Genomic DNA, 13,858 nt, shown 5'->3' with positions numbered 1-13,858 from the left:
ATATAAATTACCAACAAGAAAGCATAGGCCTATATTTAATGATGCATTCAAACATGTTCTCCAAAAAAAAAAAATAAAATAAAAAACGTTTTACTGGCAGAACGGTTTCTTGCAGTTCTCTTCCCCTTTGTGTTTGTGTCCCTCTTGTGGAGAGAATCTACATCATTTATGCAATTATACATTAGATTAAAGACACTCTGAATCCAGTTGCTAGATCCTAGAATATCAGAAGATTTAACAAATGATTTATAAACTTACCAGCCTCAAAGGCTGACCCTGTAAGGGAATATCCGGGGCACATTCCTGCACACAAACACACAGGACAGTACAGACAGGAGGTGCAGCTCCTTTCTCCTGGAATATATACAGAAATGTCATGACCTAACAGAGGGCTTAAACTATTGAGGAAATTGTTCAATGGGTAATTCAGGTGAGTTACTGCATGAGAAAACCAAACTAAATGTTCATAAATGATTTTGAATCTGTGTTGAAGTTGACGGGTGATTTTCGTTCTGTTTGCAATACTGAGAAAAGCCATAATTAATATTTGTTGTCATTATGTGAAAAAACATATATCAGATGTCATATATATACATATATAGATATATCAGATAACATATTAATATATCAGAAATATTATGCTTTATAGAAGTTCTGTTTATGGTTGTAGCTACCAAGCAAATGACAGTCTGCAGGACTTATTACTTAAGAAATCATGTTAACATGTATCTCGGTAGCATTTCCCCATCACTATCGCAAACTTTTTTCATTTCCCAAAAGTCCAACGAGCCATTTTCTGTTAAGTTTGCTGTGCCAAGTGTACAGACTGTGTAATGATTAACTGAGGTGACATCTCTCCTGCAGCCCAAACTCTGTCCTCAGTGAAGCATTTGTGTTCGCTGTGAAGTAATGTCCACCCACACTGCTCCGCTCCACTTCTAATCTTTCCTTCAGCTTCCTCAGTCCTTCCCAGTGCACACCTGCAGAATTTCTGTAACGCTTGCCAGCAGAGCCATGTGAAATAAAATACGACCCTTGTCTCCTCTCCGAGTCTTAACTTAGTGTTTATGTAGTTGAGAGGAAGGTACTGGAGGCTGTAAATTCATTGAATGACAGTAAAGTCAGCACAGAGCTCTTGGCTACATTTGGTATCCCATCAGCTCTCTCTCTCTCTCTCTCTCTCAGACCAAGTCGACCACCACTACATGTTTAAGACTCTGGAAGCTTTTGGATTTGGTCCATACTTTGTATCTTGTATTAAGCTGCTGTACTGTGATATTTATAGTACGCTTAAGATTAATGGATCTTTGACAAGACCTTTTTCAGTAACCAGAGGTATAAGGCAAGGTTGTCCCCTATCAGTGTTACGGGACGATGTTGAGGAATCACGAGGAAGACAATGAGGAACAGGAATCAGGAATTTATTTAAAGAAAACTCATAATAACACGTCATAATATGAACGGTATACATCAACGTAATACAAACGAGAACGGACCAAGACTGAATGAACTGAGGGAAACTAAATACAGAGACTGATGATCATAATGAATAGGAGACAGGTGACATGGATACAGATAATTAACTAAACACAGGTGAGACAACTTAAGACAAACGAGGAGCGGGAAAACTGAACAGGACTAAACCAAAAACACTAAGAAAAAGGGGGAAACACAGAGTCCCACTGTTACAATCAGGCCTTCTGTATGCGATGGCTATAGAACCGCTTTTAATTAAACTGAGGATTATGTTTCTCTTCCTGATTCCCGTGAAATTGCCGCCGTTAAACTTACTGCTTATGCGGATGATGTACCGATTATTATAAAAAATTCTGAGGATATTAACAGGTTAACTTCTTGTTTAAATAATTTTCAAAAAGCATCATCTGCTTGCATTAATTGGGAAAAATGTACATCTTTTTTGCTGGGTGATTGGCAAGTTTTTGTTCCTCAAAAATTGCCAAAACAGTGTAAATGGGGCAGGGATGGATTGCTTGGAGTACTTTGGGAATGATCAATATGAAAAGAAGAATTGGGAGGGATTAGTTGATTGTGTTAATGGTAAACTTCAGAGATGGAGATGGCTACTTTCGCAGTTTTCTTTTAGAGGAAGATGCTTGGTCATTAATAACATAATTGCCTCAATGTTGTGGCATAAGTTTACTGTTCTAGACCCTCCTAAAGACTAGCTTAAAAGCGTCAAAAAGCATTGGTTAATTTTTTCTGGGATGGATGTCATTGGCTTCCTCCAGGAGTCCTTTACCTTACAGTGGCAGACGGAGGTCAAGGGCTTATACTATACATCCTTATGCAATGAGGATGCAAACATTGCAGAAACTATTGTATAGTTCAAATGATGTGCCCTGGGTGTTTTTGGGAGATCTATACTTGCTCAAATCATGGGACTTGTTTGAAATATCAAGAACTTTTGAGGAGCATTATGGTGTGGAATGTATCAAAATGTATCTCAGTCTTTAATCAATAGATTTTTGAATACTGGTGTCACTAAAGTTATTGATTTGATTGATTTAAGTAGAGCCCAGTGGAGAACTTCACAGTCACTTGCTGATCAAGTTGGTTTGAATTCTCTTATAATTATAGAAGGATTTGTTAGGGGTTTTAAATCCTCTTTCATTTGATCACTTTGTTAATCATGTTTTGGAGGATGTTGTTGTATGGGTGAACTTTACTTAGTTAAGGGTGTTTCCAAAAGAATGTGGCATTGATGACTCTGGTTGTTTTTCCTTATTGAAGGGTTATGGACAATTGTTTTTTGATTCTAAAGGGAAAAACTTTTTGTATCACATATGTGTTAAAACTTTACATTTGGGTCAAATGCAAGGAAAAGTCGATACTAAATGGAAATCTCAACTCTCTATATCTAAAGATACAGGACTTTTCCATCTTGGAGACTTCTGTATAAACCTCCAATTTCTAAGACATGGTGATCTTCATTGGAGATTGATCCATTGTATCCTAGCTACTAATCAGTTTGTAGCAAGGATGAATGAAAATGTTACATCGAATTGCCCATTTTGTGATGCTTTTGATACTATTTTTCATATGTTTTGTGGCTGCCCTATTGATCCTGTTTTTGTTCTGTTGAGAAAAATAATAACAAAATTAGGGTTTCTGTAATAGCTTATTTATATTGGGCTGTTGTTATAGGAAATCTTTACAAGAACCATTTGTTCTTGCTAATTTTATCATAGGTCAAGCTAAATTAACAATTTTTGAAATCTCATCAGGAAAAAAATGCAGGAAGAGATATTTGCATGGTGGCTTTATTCATATCCGTAGTGGAAGCACGAGTGGTTATAGAATATACATATTACAAGCATTTTAATAATGTCCCTTTCTTTATATGGAGATGGGGTGTTAAGGAAGCACCGGTTAAAGTGAATGAGTATGGGGGGTTGGTTTTTAATTGGTAATGAAACTTATTTTGTGGGTATATTGTAATTGAATGTGATAAGAACATGGATATGTTTATTTATTTATTTATTAAAAATGAGTGATTAATGTGAATGTGATGAATTAATCTATATCTACATTCATTGACTATGTAGAATAAAGGGATGGTAAAAGTAAAAAAAAATCTCTCTCTCTCTATCTCTCTCTCTCTCTCTCCCCCCCCCTCTCTCTCTCCCCCTCTCTCTCTCTCTCTCTCTCCCTCTCCCTCTCTCTCTCTCTCCCTCTCCCTCTCTCTCTCTCTCTCCCTCTCTCTCTCCCTCTCTCTCTCTCTCTCTCCCTCTCTCTCTCTCCCTCTCTCCCCCCCCCCCTCTCTCTCTCTCTCTCTCTCTCTCTCTCTCTCTCTCTCTCTCTCTCTCTCTCTCTCTCTCTCTCTCAGGGGTGTGTTGTGGCAGTCTGGAGGAGCAGAAGGGGCTGATGAAGATGGGCCTTAGTATGGTGTTGATTGGGCATGTGAACTTCCTGCTGGGCGCTCTGGTCCATGGCGTGGTGCTGAGATACTTCAGCCTTCAGCGGGGACAGGCCATGGAAAGCGCCATCTCTAACGTCATAGCCCTGACAGCGGGCCTGCTGGTAAACTGTAAAATGGGCAATTTGATCTTATCAACCAGAGGAAGATTTTGTCCTGTCTTTTGCATACTGCATGACAAGCCATTTGTTTACAGAGTATATTTAACTAGTAAAATAACTACTGGTGTAGTTCATGAACATGACCCATTAATGTTTGACAGCCAAGTGTCCAAATACTTTCTGTTGTAATCTAATGCTTTTCCATTTAAAACATAACAAACTCCTTTTTGTGAAATATCTTGCTTGAAATATGTCCTTGTGTTATTTTTCTTTCAAATAAATTTCACATTGTTTTCATTGTGTGTATTTAGAGCAATGGCATTCATTTATTTTGAAGTGTGGCTTTTTTCTAAATATTTGCATTCAAATATTTTTGGGCGCCGAGAAGAAATCATAATAATGTGCTGTTCTATTTATCTAGGGTGTCGTTACTGGGATATTGACTATTGTTCTGTCCAAAAATGAGAAGAACAGGGTACTGGTAAGTAAGAACTTCTCGTGCACAAATTATGTGTCTCGGTTATTACTGTAATTTACATTTTGTAATTAAAACCACACAAATTCTCTTGTAATGCTTAAAAGACAAAATCTATGAAACCTCAGGTCACTTCATAATTCACTTCATAATCAAAAGAAAGAAGTCTATTTAAGTTCATTAGTGTTTTTGTTTATATTGTGACATTATTTACAAGACAATTAAGCTAATTTCCACCTCATATTCTCATAAAGATATGAGAATAATAACAAAAATATCTTTCTCATAACGGTAATGCATAATTGTGACAATGTTGTGTAATTATATCATTTAAATTGTAAATTATTATTATTATATTTCACCATACATCAATTGAGTCTAATAGGAGTTACAATATACCTAAATATGCTTAGACATATTATGATAATTAAATTTGAGGGGAAATGTGCTTAATTATCAATAGGCTATTTAATATTATTTGACATAAAAAATAAGCTTTATATTCTTATAGGGATAGTTCACCCAAAAATGAAAATTCTGTTAGTATTTACTCACGCTCATGTTGTTCCAACCCCGTAAGACCTTCGTTCATGTTTGGAACACGAATTAAGATATTTTTGATGAAATCTGAGAGCTGGATCACTCCTCCATTGGCTTCTTCAGGGTTTGAAACTTGCCAGGTTCGAAAAGTTATTAAAGACATCGTTAAAATAGTCCAAGTGGCTACAGTGGCTCAATCTTAAGTTTATCAAACGACGAGAATACTTTTTGGGCGCAAAAAAACAAAAATAACGACTTTATTTCAACTATTCATTTCCTTCTCTGTGGGCCTCGAGTCAGTTCACTAGTGTAATAGCGTAAGCTTCTGTTATACGTCACACGCATCACACACATGACCAGCGTCGGCCAATAGTGAGCCTACGTGTGACGTAGCTCTACGGAATCACACTACGTTAACTGACTAAAGGCCCACAGAGAAGGAAATGAATAGTTGAAATAAAGTTTTATTTTTGTTTGTTTTTGCTCACAAAAAGTATTCTCGTCGCTTGATAAACTTAAGATTGAGCCACTGTAGTCACTTGGACTATTTTAAAGATGTCATTAATAACTTTTCGAGGCTGGCAGGTTTCAATCCCTGAAGAAGCCAATGGAGGAGTGATCCAGCTCTCAGATTTCATCAAAAATATCTTAATTCGTGTTCCGAAGATGAACGAAGGTCTTACGGGGTTGGAACAGTAAATACTGACAGAATTTTCATTTTTGAGTGAACTATCCCTTTAATGTGAAATTTTTCTTCCGCTGTTGGTCCACAATGATTGCACAAACACCTTAGGAACTTTAAAAAACATTTTTTTCCAGGAAAGAAAGAGAACAAGCCCATGAAAGTGTTGTCATTGGTTTCTGTTTGTGCTTTCTCTGTCAGTTTTCTCTGTATGTTTTTTCTCCCTCTTTCTTCTTTCTGCCTCAGTGACACACACCTGCGTCCTCTCTCATTCATCAGTGCTTGTGTCGAGCTCACTAGCGTTTGATCACTGGCTTGTCAGAGAGCTTGCATGTGCCTTCAGAGCTCAGAATGTACTAAAAACCCCTGTGAAATAGAAAAGCCTAAAAGGAAAATCCTTTGGCGATTGTATTTAATTGTTCTTTGCTACTGCTAAAACAGCTCTCTTGTGTTGTAGACCATGTCCCTGCTCATGTTAAGTGCTGTAGCTGGTTTAGTGGCTGCCGCCTCTGTCACCGGTCTAACGGTGTCCTTGGTAAAGACTATAATTCATGGGGACAAGGGACTACTTGTTTTCTGTGGCTACAGTGATGATGGCAGGAGTCACCTTACCATCGCCAATGAGTGTCCTTTTGACCCAACTCGTATATTTGTAAGTACCAAAGGAGAAATGAGAGAAAATGGTGAATGGCTGTTGAAGAAATATCTGCAGTTCAAAGTTGCAAACAGGTTTCTGGTTCACCAATAATTATATTCTGGGTGCTTAAATATTGAAACTTCTGCATTAAAGGTACACTATGTAACTTTTTTTCGTTCAAAATGAACACAATTTAAATAATGAGATGCATTATCAATCCTTCTTCCAAAACGTGTTGTTGTCTTACACTGATTTACTATATATAGTAAGCCTATTTATAAGTGTTTATTTTAGACCTGTCGGGATGGTTTTCGCAGGAAATTGCGTACATATGTCACTCACCCTACCATGAGCAAGAAAGGTTGACATGGAGCACGCCAAATCTCGAACCTCTGAGTAATCATTTGTTTTATTTAAAAAAAAAAAAGCAGAACAGAGGAGAGTCTGCAGGCAAAAAGAGAACACAACCAAGCTTGTAATAAATCCGGAATCAACACTGGCATTGATTTTAAATGTAAAAGCGATGTGAAGATGGTGTTTTATATTGCTCAACAGTTGAGTAAGGTATTTTATTGAACAGATAAATTGCCATATGTAGCTCTCTAACAGAGTTTATTATCTATTGTGAAGGTTCATATTCATTCGTACAGTCACGCAGAGCCAAAACACAACTAAAAATATGCTCTTGCGCACAATGCATGCAATCCAGTTTTTTAACTGCTAGAGAACCAAAAGTTACATAGTGTGCCTTTAACTTTTATAATGGCTAAATTGTGTTTTAATTGCCAATCATGTTGATGTCAGTATTAAACTGCTGCTTTTGTGACGCAGTAATACATCTCACCTTTCATCATATTGTGCTATTTAACTTAAAAATCATAAATATACACAATTATAGTTGTAGAAATAACCTTTTCTTAATCCATGTTTTTAGACAAGATATTTAAATTTAAAAATTGGATCTGATCATTTTGTTCACAATGAGACTCTCTACTCATTAAAAGTGCCCTTAATTTCTTCCTCATTAAAAAGTTTTACAGATTGAGAAATTAATAGCAATGTGAATTTTCAAAATGAGATAGTCTTCATATCAATGGCCTAATTGGAGCTGAGATCACATAAACAGCCAAAAAGTACTCATTTTATCTGAGTAACCCCACCGTTATTGGACATTGTAATTAATGGAATCAACTAATTAAGTGTAAATAACCCAATTGAATGGCATTGTTAGCTGTAAAATTTTGCATGATGCTGCATCCACACCATAAATGTCAAGGTGATAGACTATGGGCCAGTATACAACATAAAATAAAATACTTTATGATATGTAGAGATATGTGGTTAGTATACAGTATTTTACCACTACTGGGGTGGTGATGGCGCAATGGATAAGACACATGCCTTTGGTGTGAGAGACCCGGGTTCGAATCCACTGTGAGACACCAATGTGTCCCTGAGCAAGACACTTAACCCCTAGTTGTTCCAGAGGCGTGCGACCTCTGACATATATAGCAATTGTAAGTCGCTTTGGATAAAAGCGTCAGCTAAATGAATAAATGTAAATGTATTATTTACAAAAAGAGGTTAAGAATGTTGGTAATTTTGTAGGCGATGTTAAGGTGTTTTTAAATTGGATGTTGATAAACATCTAGTATTTATTTTTTATGTAATTACTAAGCCTATTTGCTCATTATTCACAAAGTTAAATGGTTTGGAAAAAATCCTGTTTGAATAATTAAAAACTGACATTAAAATGTATTTGGGATAAAAACTGCAATACAAATATGCAAATTGTTAAGATACAATATTTTTCTGTATTTATATTTTTTTTCTTTCTTTCTATATACCCTGACTTGTTTGATTATGTACACTTGTAAAATCTCAAAAAAATAACATAAAAAAGGGAAATAATGAAAAAGTATAATGAACCGTAGGCTAGGCTACAGTTGGGGTTGCAAAATTGTTCAGAAAAGGAGCAACCAATAAAAAAGGTGCACTTGTCACGACCACCCAGTGCACAGTAGCCTAAATACATGCACTCGCAATACTGCCCTACAAAGCAAAAAGACAGTAACTACGCAGAGTGCAGAACTGAGAAAAACGACTTTAAAGTTACCCTGTCATCCAGCCTAGTTGTAGGTATAGATTATTGGACATGTGGCTATTTTGTTACTTTATATTAGCTTATTCTTTTATTCACATAACAAAGGATGCCTTGAATGTCATGAAAAGGATAATAACTCATTTTTGACTGTAAATGCAGTTACTGCCTTTTTGTTTTGTAGGGCAGAATAGTAAATGAAGGTTAACTCTCTCTCTCTCTCTCTCTCTCTCTCTCTCTCTCTCTCTCTCTCAGAGCACCACGATAGTCCTCTGGATCCCATTGATACTAATGAGTGCAGTGGAGATGGTGTTCTCATGCCGCTTATTTAAAGTCTCCATCTTCTCCCTTGGTCAACCCCGGTGCCTCCGCAAACAACATTTACAAGATGAGAGCAGATTGGTATGTGCTGGCCCGTCTGGCCGAATCGGCACTGATACTCAAGAGAGATCAAATTTGCACCATTAAAAATAATCAGCGCTTTAGCATAGGTGGACTCATCCTTTAAGTTTCCAGTATGACAACTTATGCGGTCCTCCTAATAGATGATTGAGAGAATACTAACACATGTGTGACTGACACATGGCCCCGTATGCACGCGTACGTGTGTGACTGTGTTCGGTGACATCACATGCAGTCATAGGCTACTGTAAAGCGGCACACTGTGTTCTTTTTCAGATGAAAACCCCGGGAGCGCCCGAGCCCCGCAACGCACCTTCATCCAGTCGTTGTGAAGGAGACGAGGAGCGGAGTTTGCCGGTTAGACCCCCAAACCTGTACAAGCCACCCTGCAACTCTCACCCGCACCGCTCAGCGTCCTCCGGGTACCGCCAACACCCCTCCGCATCCCCGTTCAACCGGGCATCGCTGGAACGGTCCAGCATCTGGATCTGATTTTAAACCGGACCATGGAGCAATTTAAACTCTTTCGAAGACAGACGAATGTTACATGATTGTAGTAGCCTATGTCGCATCTAATGTTTTTTCACTCATAGATCATCGCTTTTCGTGTGTTGTCTCGATACAATATAGCCTATATATTTAATAGTGTCTGGTTTATGGTGTCTAGAAAGATTTAAAAAAAAAAGTGAGTGTGTCAGGTTTTGCATACTTTGAAGGGTCATAGCTAATAGGCCTTAAAAGCTGAGATCACCAACAACCGTAGGTCTACTACACAAAATGTATAATGAAAGTGGATTTTTTTAGAAAGGTTTCTGAGAGCGTTAGACCATTTTTTATAAAGTTATACAAGATTTAACTAATTTTTAAAATCAGTTTAGTGTAGGCTAATTTAAGTTAATTGTTGATTGTACTTAAAAATTAAGGCAGCAACAGTTTTACAGTGTAAACCTAGCTCACTATAAAGTCTATAGAAATGTACTGTTAAAATATGGTAGTAACAGATTTAACTTAAATTTTACAGCAAACATCTAATTAACTATTATAATGTTATGTCAACCTCCTGAAGTACTAATGTCTGTTGTTTTGAATCTTTGTAACACACTGACAAACACCAAAAACAAGTGGCGATGAGAAAGTAACATGATGAAAGAAAGCTCATTACAAGCAGCTTTTCCACAAGCTGAAAAAGTATATATAAAAGGTGCACAATGTCATTCACACAAACACAAAACACCATCATGGTAACACACACATGACACTAAAGTAATGCAGTAAACATTAATTTAACACCATTAGAAGTAACATAAAACCATAATGTAATAACTAATAAGAAAAAAAGTAAGAAGAAACTGTTATTTCAATGAAAATACATCAAATGTGAAGCGGCATGCAGGGAATTGTGGGAATGCCAATTTACGTCTTTCACTGTAAATTATACAATGACTTGTTCTTTTTCACTTCCAAAAACGTACTGTTAACCAAATAACAGGTTTTACCATAGTAGTCTTTTACCGTTAAAATCACAAACTTTTTTTTTTTTTTACAGTGAAAGCGTGTTTGTGTGTGTTCGTAGAGGAATAGATTAATGAAGTATCATGCAAATATATCTATTTATCGCTTTTCTACTTAAATTACATACATTTCAATTTCATTTTAAAAACTATTATAAGTTCCTTACATTCCTATTCACATTAAATTTTGCATCCTGTTTGCTACTGACAATCCAAATTCAGGAATCGTATTGGAATTTTAAAGGCATTCTAAATTCAACCCTGAATGGCGCACAATCCCGCTAAATAGCTTTGCACTTTGTGATCACATGACCAGGTTGACCAATAAGTTCCTAACATTAACTGCAGGTCAGCGTTGCGTAAGAATCACTCTCAGGCGACATTCTAAACACAGAAGTATATTTTTCAATGTCAGTAAAAGGGGACAATCATCATGTCCTCGCATGAGGTTTTCATGCAACATAATAGAGGAAAGTTGCCATAGAGGGTGCAGCATCAAATATGGCCTCGGTACAAATATGGAAGCAACATGGAAGCTACACATGTATTGAGAGTGGGCATGTAGTGAGTTCATGAGCTGATATGTTTGTACAAAGCAGGAGCACCTGGAGAATTCAGGTCATGGAATGTCAGTCGTTGCATAAAAAGAAAAGAAAAATCAAAGCAGTGGCGTTCTCTTTACACCTGTTCATTGAAGAGTGAAAATAAGCCCTTAGTGATCGCTTTCAGTGTTCAAACTCTTTATCTAAAGGTGAGAAATGATCATAAATTATAGAGTTGTACATTCCTGTCTATGTTGTTGATGGAAACCTAAGCAGGTGATTTTGAGTACCATACGATGCAGGATAAAAGTTGTCACGAGCTGCTTCAAATCAGGGTTCAAAACTTGCTTGCATACAAAGATATCGTATTGAACAACACAAAGTGATACTATAAAGTTAGCACAGGCGCATACATACACTAGAACATGCAAACCTTCACTCTTGCGTACATACTGTACAAACACGCATATAACCACACACACACAGATGAAGCGCTTCAAATGATATGTGCTATAGTGCATTCCATTCAAAACACAACGGAATGTATCCCCTGATGCAAACATTACCCACAATGCATTGAAAAGCCTTGAATTAATAACAACTTGCTCATAATACACCAGCAAGTGTCTCACATCTCAGTTAAACCGCAATAAAATCACCCTTGGTCAAATAAACACCATAAAAATGCAAAAATAAATAAAAGAGATATGGAGGCAAACCACATATTTACAACAACAACAACAACAACAACAAAAAAGTTAAAATGAACAGAATTCAAGAATGGGATCCTCAGCCATCTCTTTGTAAAATAAAGATCATGAGCGCCAGAGCAGAAAAATCCCAACATTCAGTCCATCAGTCCACTGGGTCAGAGACTAAGATTTGGATACTGCCTGAAGCTACATAATACTGCCGTAAGATGCACGTGAGTAAAAAGACGTCTATAACTGCCTTCCTTTGTAGTTCTAATATGCATTTCAACTGTATATACACATAAATATCAATATAAAAGTAGATGGGGAACTGTGCCCTCACAAAAAAATGGGGAAGAGAAACAAAACAGCACAGATATTAAACACAAAAGGTTTGTTAGGAGTGGGGAAGTTCGGGAGCGCATGCACGATTCCTAAAAAGGAACATTCCTTTCCCAAATCTGGACCCTTTTTGTGTGTGTGTGTGTGTGTGTGTGTGTGTCTGTGTGCGTGCGTGCGTGCGTGCGTGTGTGTGTGTGTGTGTGTGTGTGTGTGTGTGTGTGTGTGTGTGTGTGTGTGTGTGTGTGTGTGTGTGTGTGTGTGGAGTCAAGCACTCCACTAGCAGAGACAAGGACGGATGACACGCAGCAGACTTGGATGTCTTGGCAGGTGTTGTCTTTGTTCTTCAGATGTACACATGTCCTTTCTGGGAAAAAACTGAAAGTAAAATTGTTGCACTTTTTTTTTTTTCTTAAAACTCTTCCGTCTGGAACACAAAGAAGAATGAGATATAAGAGCTTTCATGCATTGAGTGCCGGTTGTCTGGAGTGACTCAAAACTGCGAAGCGCTGCTGGGGTCACACTGCAGTAGCCGCACAATGGAGGGATCGCTTTTGGCACCTTTAATGAACTCTTCCAAAGACAACTTGCCTAGAAAGACAAGACGGAAAGGGTGAGGGGAAATGTTGTGAGAACACACTGCAAGACCTGACCTGGGTTAAAACCTGGGTTCTTTCCATTTTAATTTATATTTAAAAACATATTTCTGTTGTAATTTCTCATTTGCATGTCACTACAATTCAGATGTTTGGGGTTGGTTATGTTAAGGTTTTAAAATAAGTCCCTTATGCTCACCAAGGATTTTATACCGTTAAAAATAGTAATTTTAAACAACCCTTTAGCCTTTAATATATTTAAAAATGTTATTTGTTCCTATGATGGCAAAGCTACATTTTTAGGCTTTCAGCATCATTACTCCAGTTTTCAGATCCGTCAGAAATCAACCTAACATGATGATTTGGTGCTCAAGAAACATAGCTTATTTTTTTTAATGTTCAATGTTTAAAATATATATATATATATATATATATATATATATATATATATATATATATATATATATATATTTTGTACTTCATCAAAATGGTACAAAACTTGGTAAAGGTTTCGGCACTTGCTTTGTGAACACAAAACAATCATGGACATGATTTGAAAAGGTTAAATGGTCCTGAAAAAAATAGTCATAGTTGTGCAACTCCTTACGCATTGGAAATGAATGGGAAATTGTAAGTTTGGTACTGCGCCCAAACAAAGTCTTACTGAAAGCTTGTTTTTTTATATATATCAAGCTCAAATTTGGAACACAGCTTGTTTAGATTTATGGATTTTTTTTTTTTTTCAGTTTTAGAGTAAAACGTGTTTTTGAAAATATATATTTCATATAAAAATGTAAATAGTATTTTAGTGCATTTTTCATAATAAACATAAAATTGTAAAAAAAAAAAAAAAAAGAAAAAAAAAATTTCACTTCAATAATTTTCCAAGTGTCATCTTTGAAAAGAGATCAAACTAAAGTCTGTGCTCTAAAGCATTGAATTAAAAAAAAAAGTCTATGCCCAAAAAGTCAATAAATGTGTCATGATTGCTGTCTAGTGTTCCCCTTGTCTTGTGTGGACTTCTGTTATTTCCTGTTCTGTGCCATGTTTTGTAGTCCTTTGTAATTTTTCTTGTTTATTAGTCTCCCCAGGTGTTTCTGATTAGCCACGTCCCCTTGTTATCTTGTTTAGCTTGTTTGCCGTTGTAAGACTGTGTCTAGTTCAGTCTTTGTCAGTTTTTGTTATCTTATGTTGGTTGTTCGATTCCCGTATCCCTAGCCTGAGTTTGTCTAGTTTTGAGTTTAGCTAATAAAGTTTGCTGCTTGTGGATCCTGCTTCCTCCTACGATTCAACCCCATCATTA

At 36.7% G+C, this 13,858-nt stretch overlaps 2 protein-coding genes across 3 annotated transcripts in view; one reads left to right on the top strand and one right to left on the bottom strand.

Moving 5' to 3' along the window:
* Positions 1-298: 298 nt before the first annotated feature.
* tmem54b (transmembrane protein 54b) lies at positions 299-9,384 on the top strand. Its single transcript, XM_077196264.1, has 6 exons — positions 299-430; positions 3,848-4,041; positions 4,460-4,519; positions 6,193-6,387; positions 8,729-8,875; positions 9,152-9,384. Exons 1-6 carry the CDS (start codon positions 418-420, stop codon positions 9,365-9,367), a joined length of 825 nt encoding a protein of 274 aa, XP_077052379.1. The 5' UTR covers positions 299-417; the 3' UTR covers positions 9,368-9,384.
* A 1,384-nt stretch (positions 9,385-10,768) lies between these two features.
* hpca (hippocalcin) overlaps positions 10,769-13,858 on the bottom strand; it is a 51,960-nt gene continuing 48,870 nt past the window's right edge. For both annotated transcript variants that reach the window (XM_077196265.1, XM_077196266.1), the window contains exon 5: positions 10,769-12,550. In XM_077196265.1, the coding sequence (XP_077052380.1) occupies positions 12,453-12,550 (98 nt within the window). In that variant the 3' untranslated portion in view covers positions 10,769-12,452. The remainder of the gene's footprint in view (positions 12,551-13,858) is intronic.

This window comes from Siphateles boraxobius, unplaced genomic scaffold (genome assembly GCF_051911475.1).
Source record: "Siphateles boraxobius isolate OS27281-9 unplaced genomic scaffold, OSU_SipBor_1 35, whole genome shotgun sequence".
Classification (NCBI taxonomy): Eukaryota; Metazoa; Chordata; class Actinopteri; order Cypriniformes; family Leuciscidae; genus Siphateles; species Siphateles boraxobius.
Note: the sequence above shows the minus strand (reverse complement) of the source record. Positions and strands in the feature narration are given on the sequence as shown.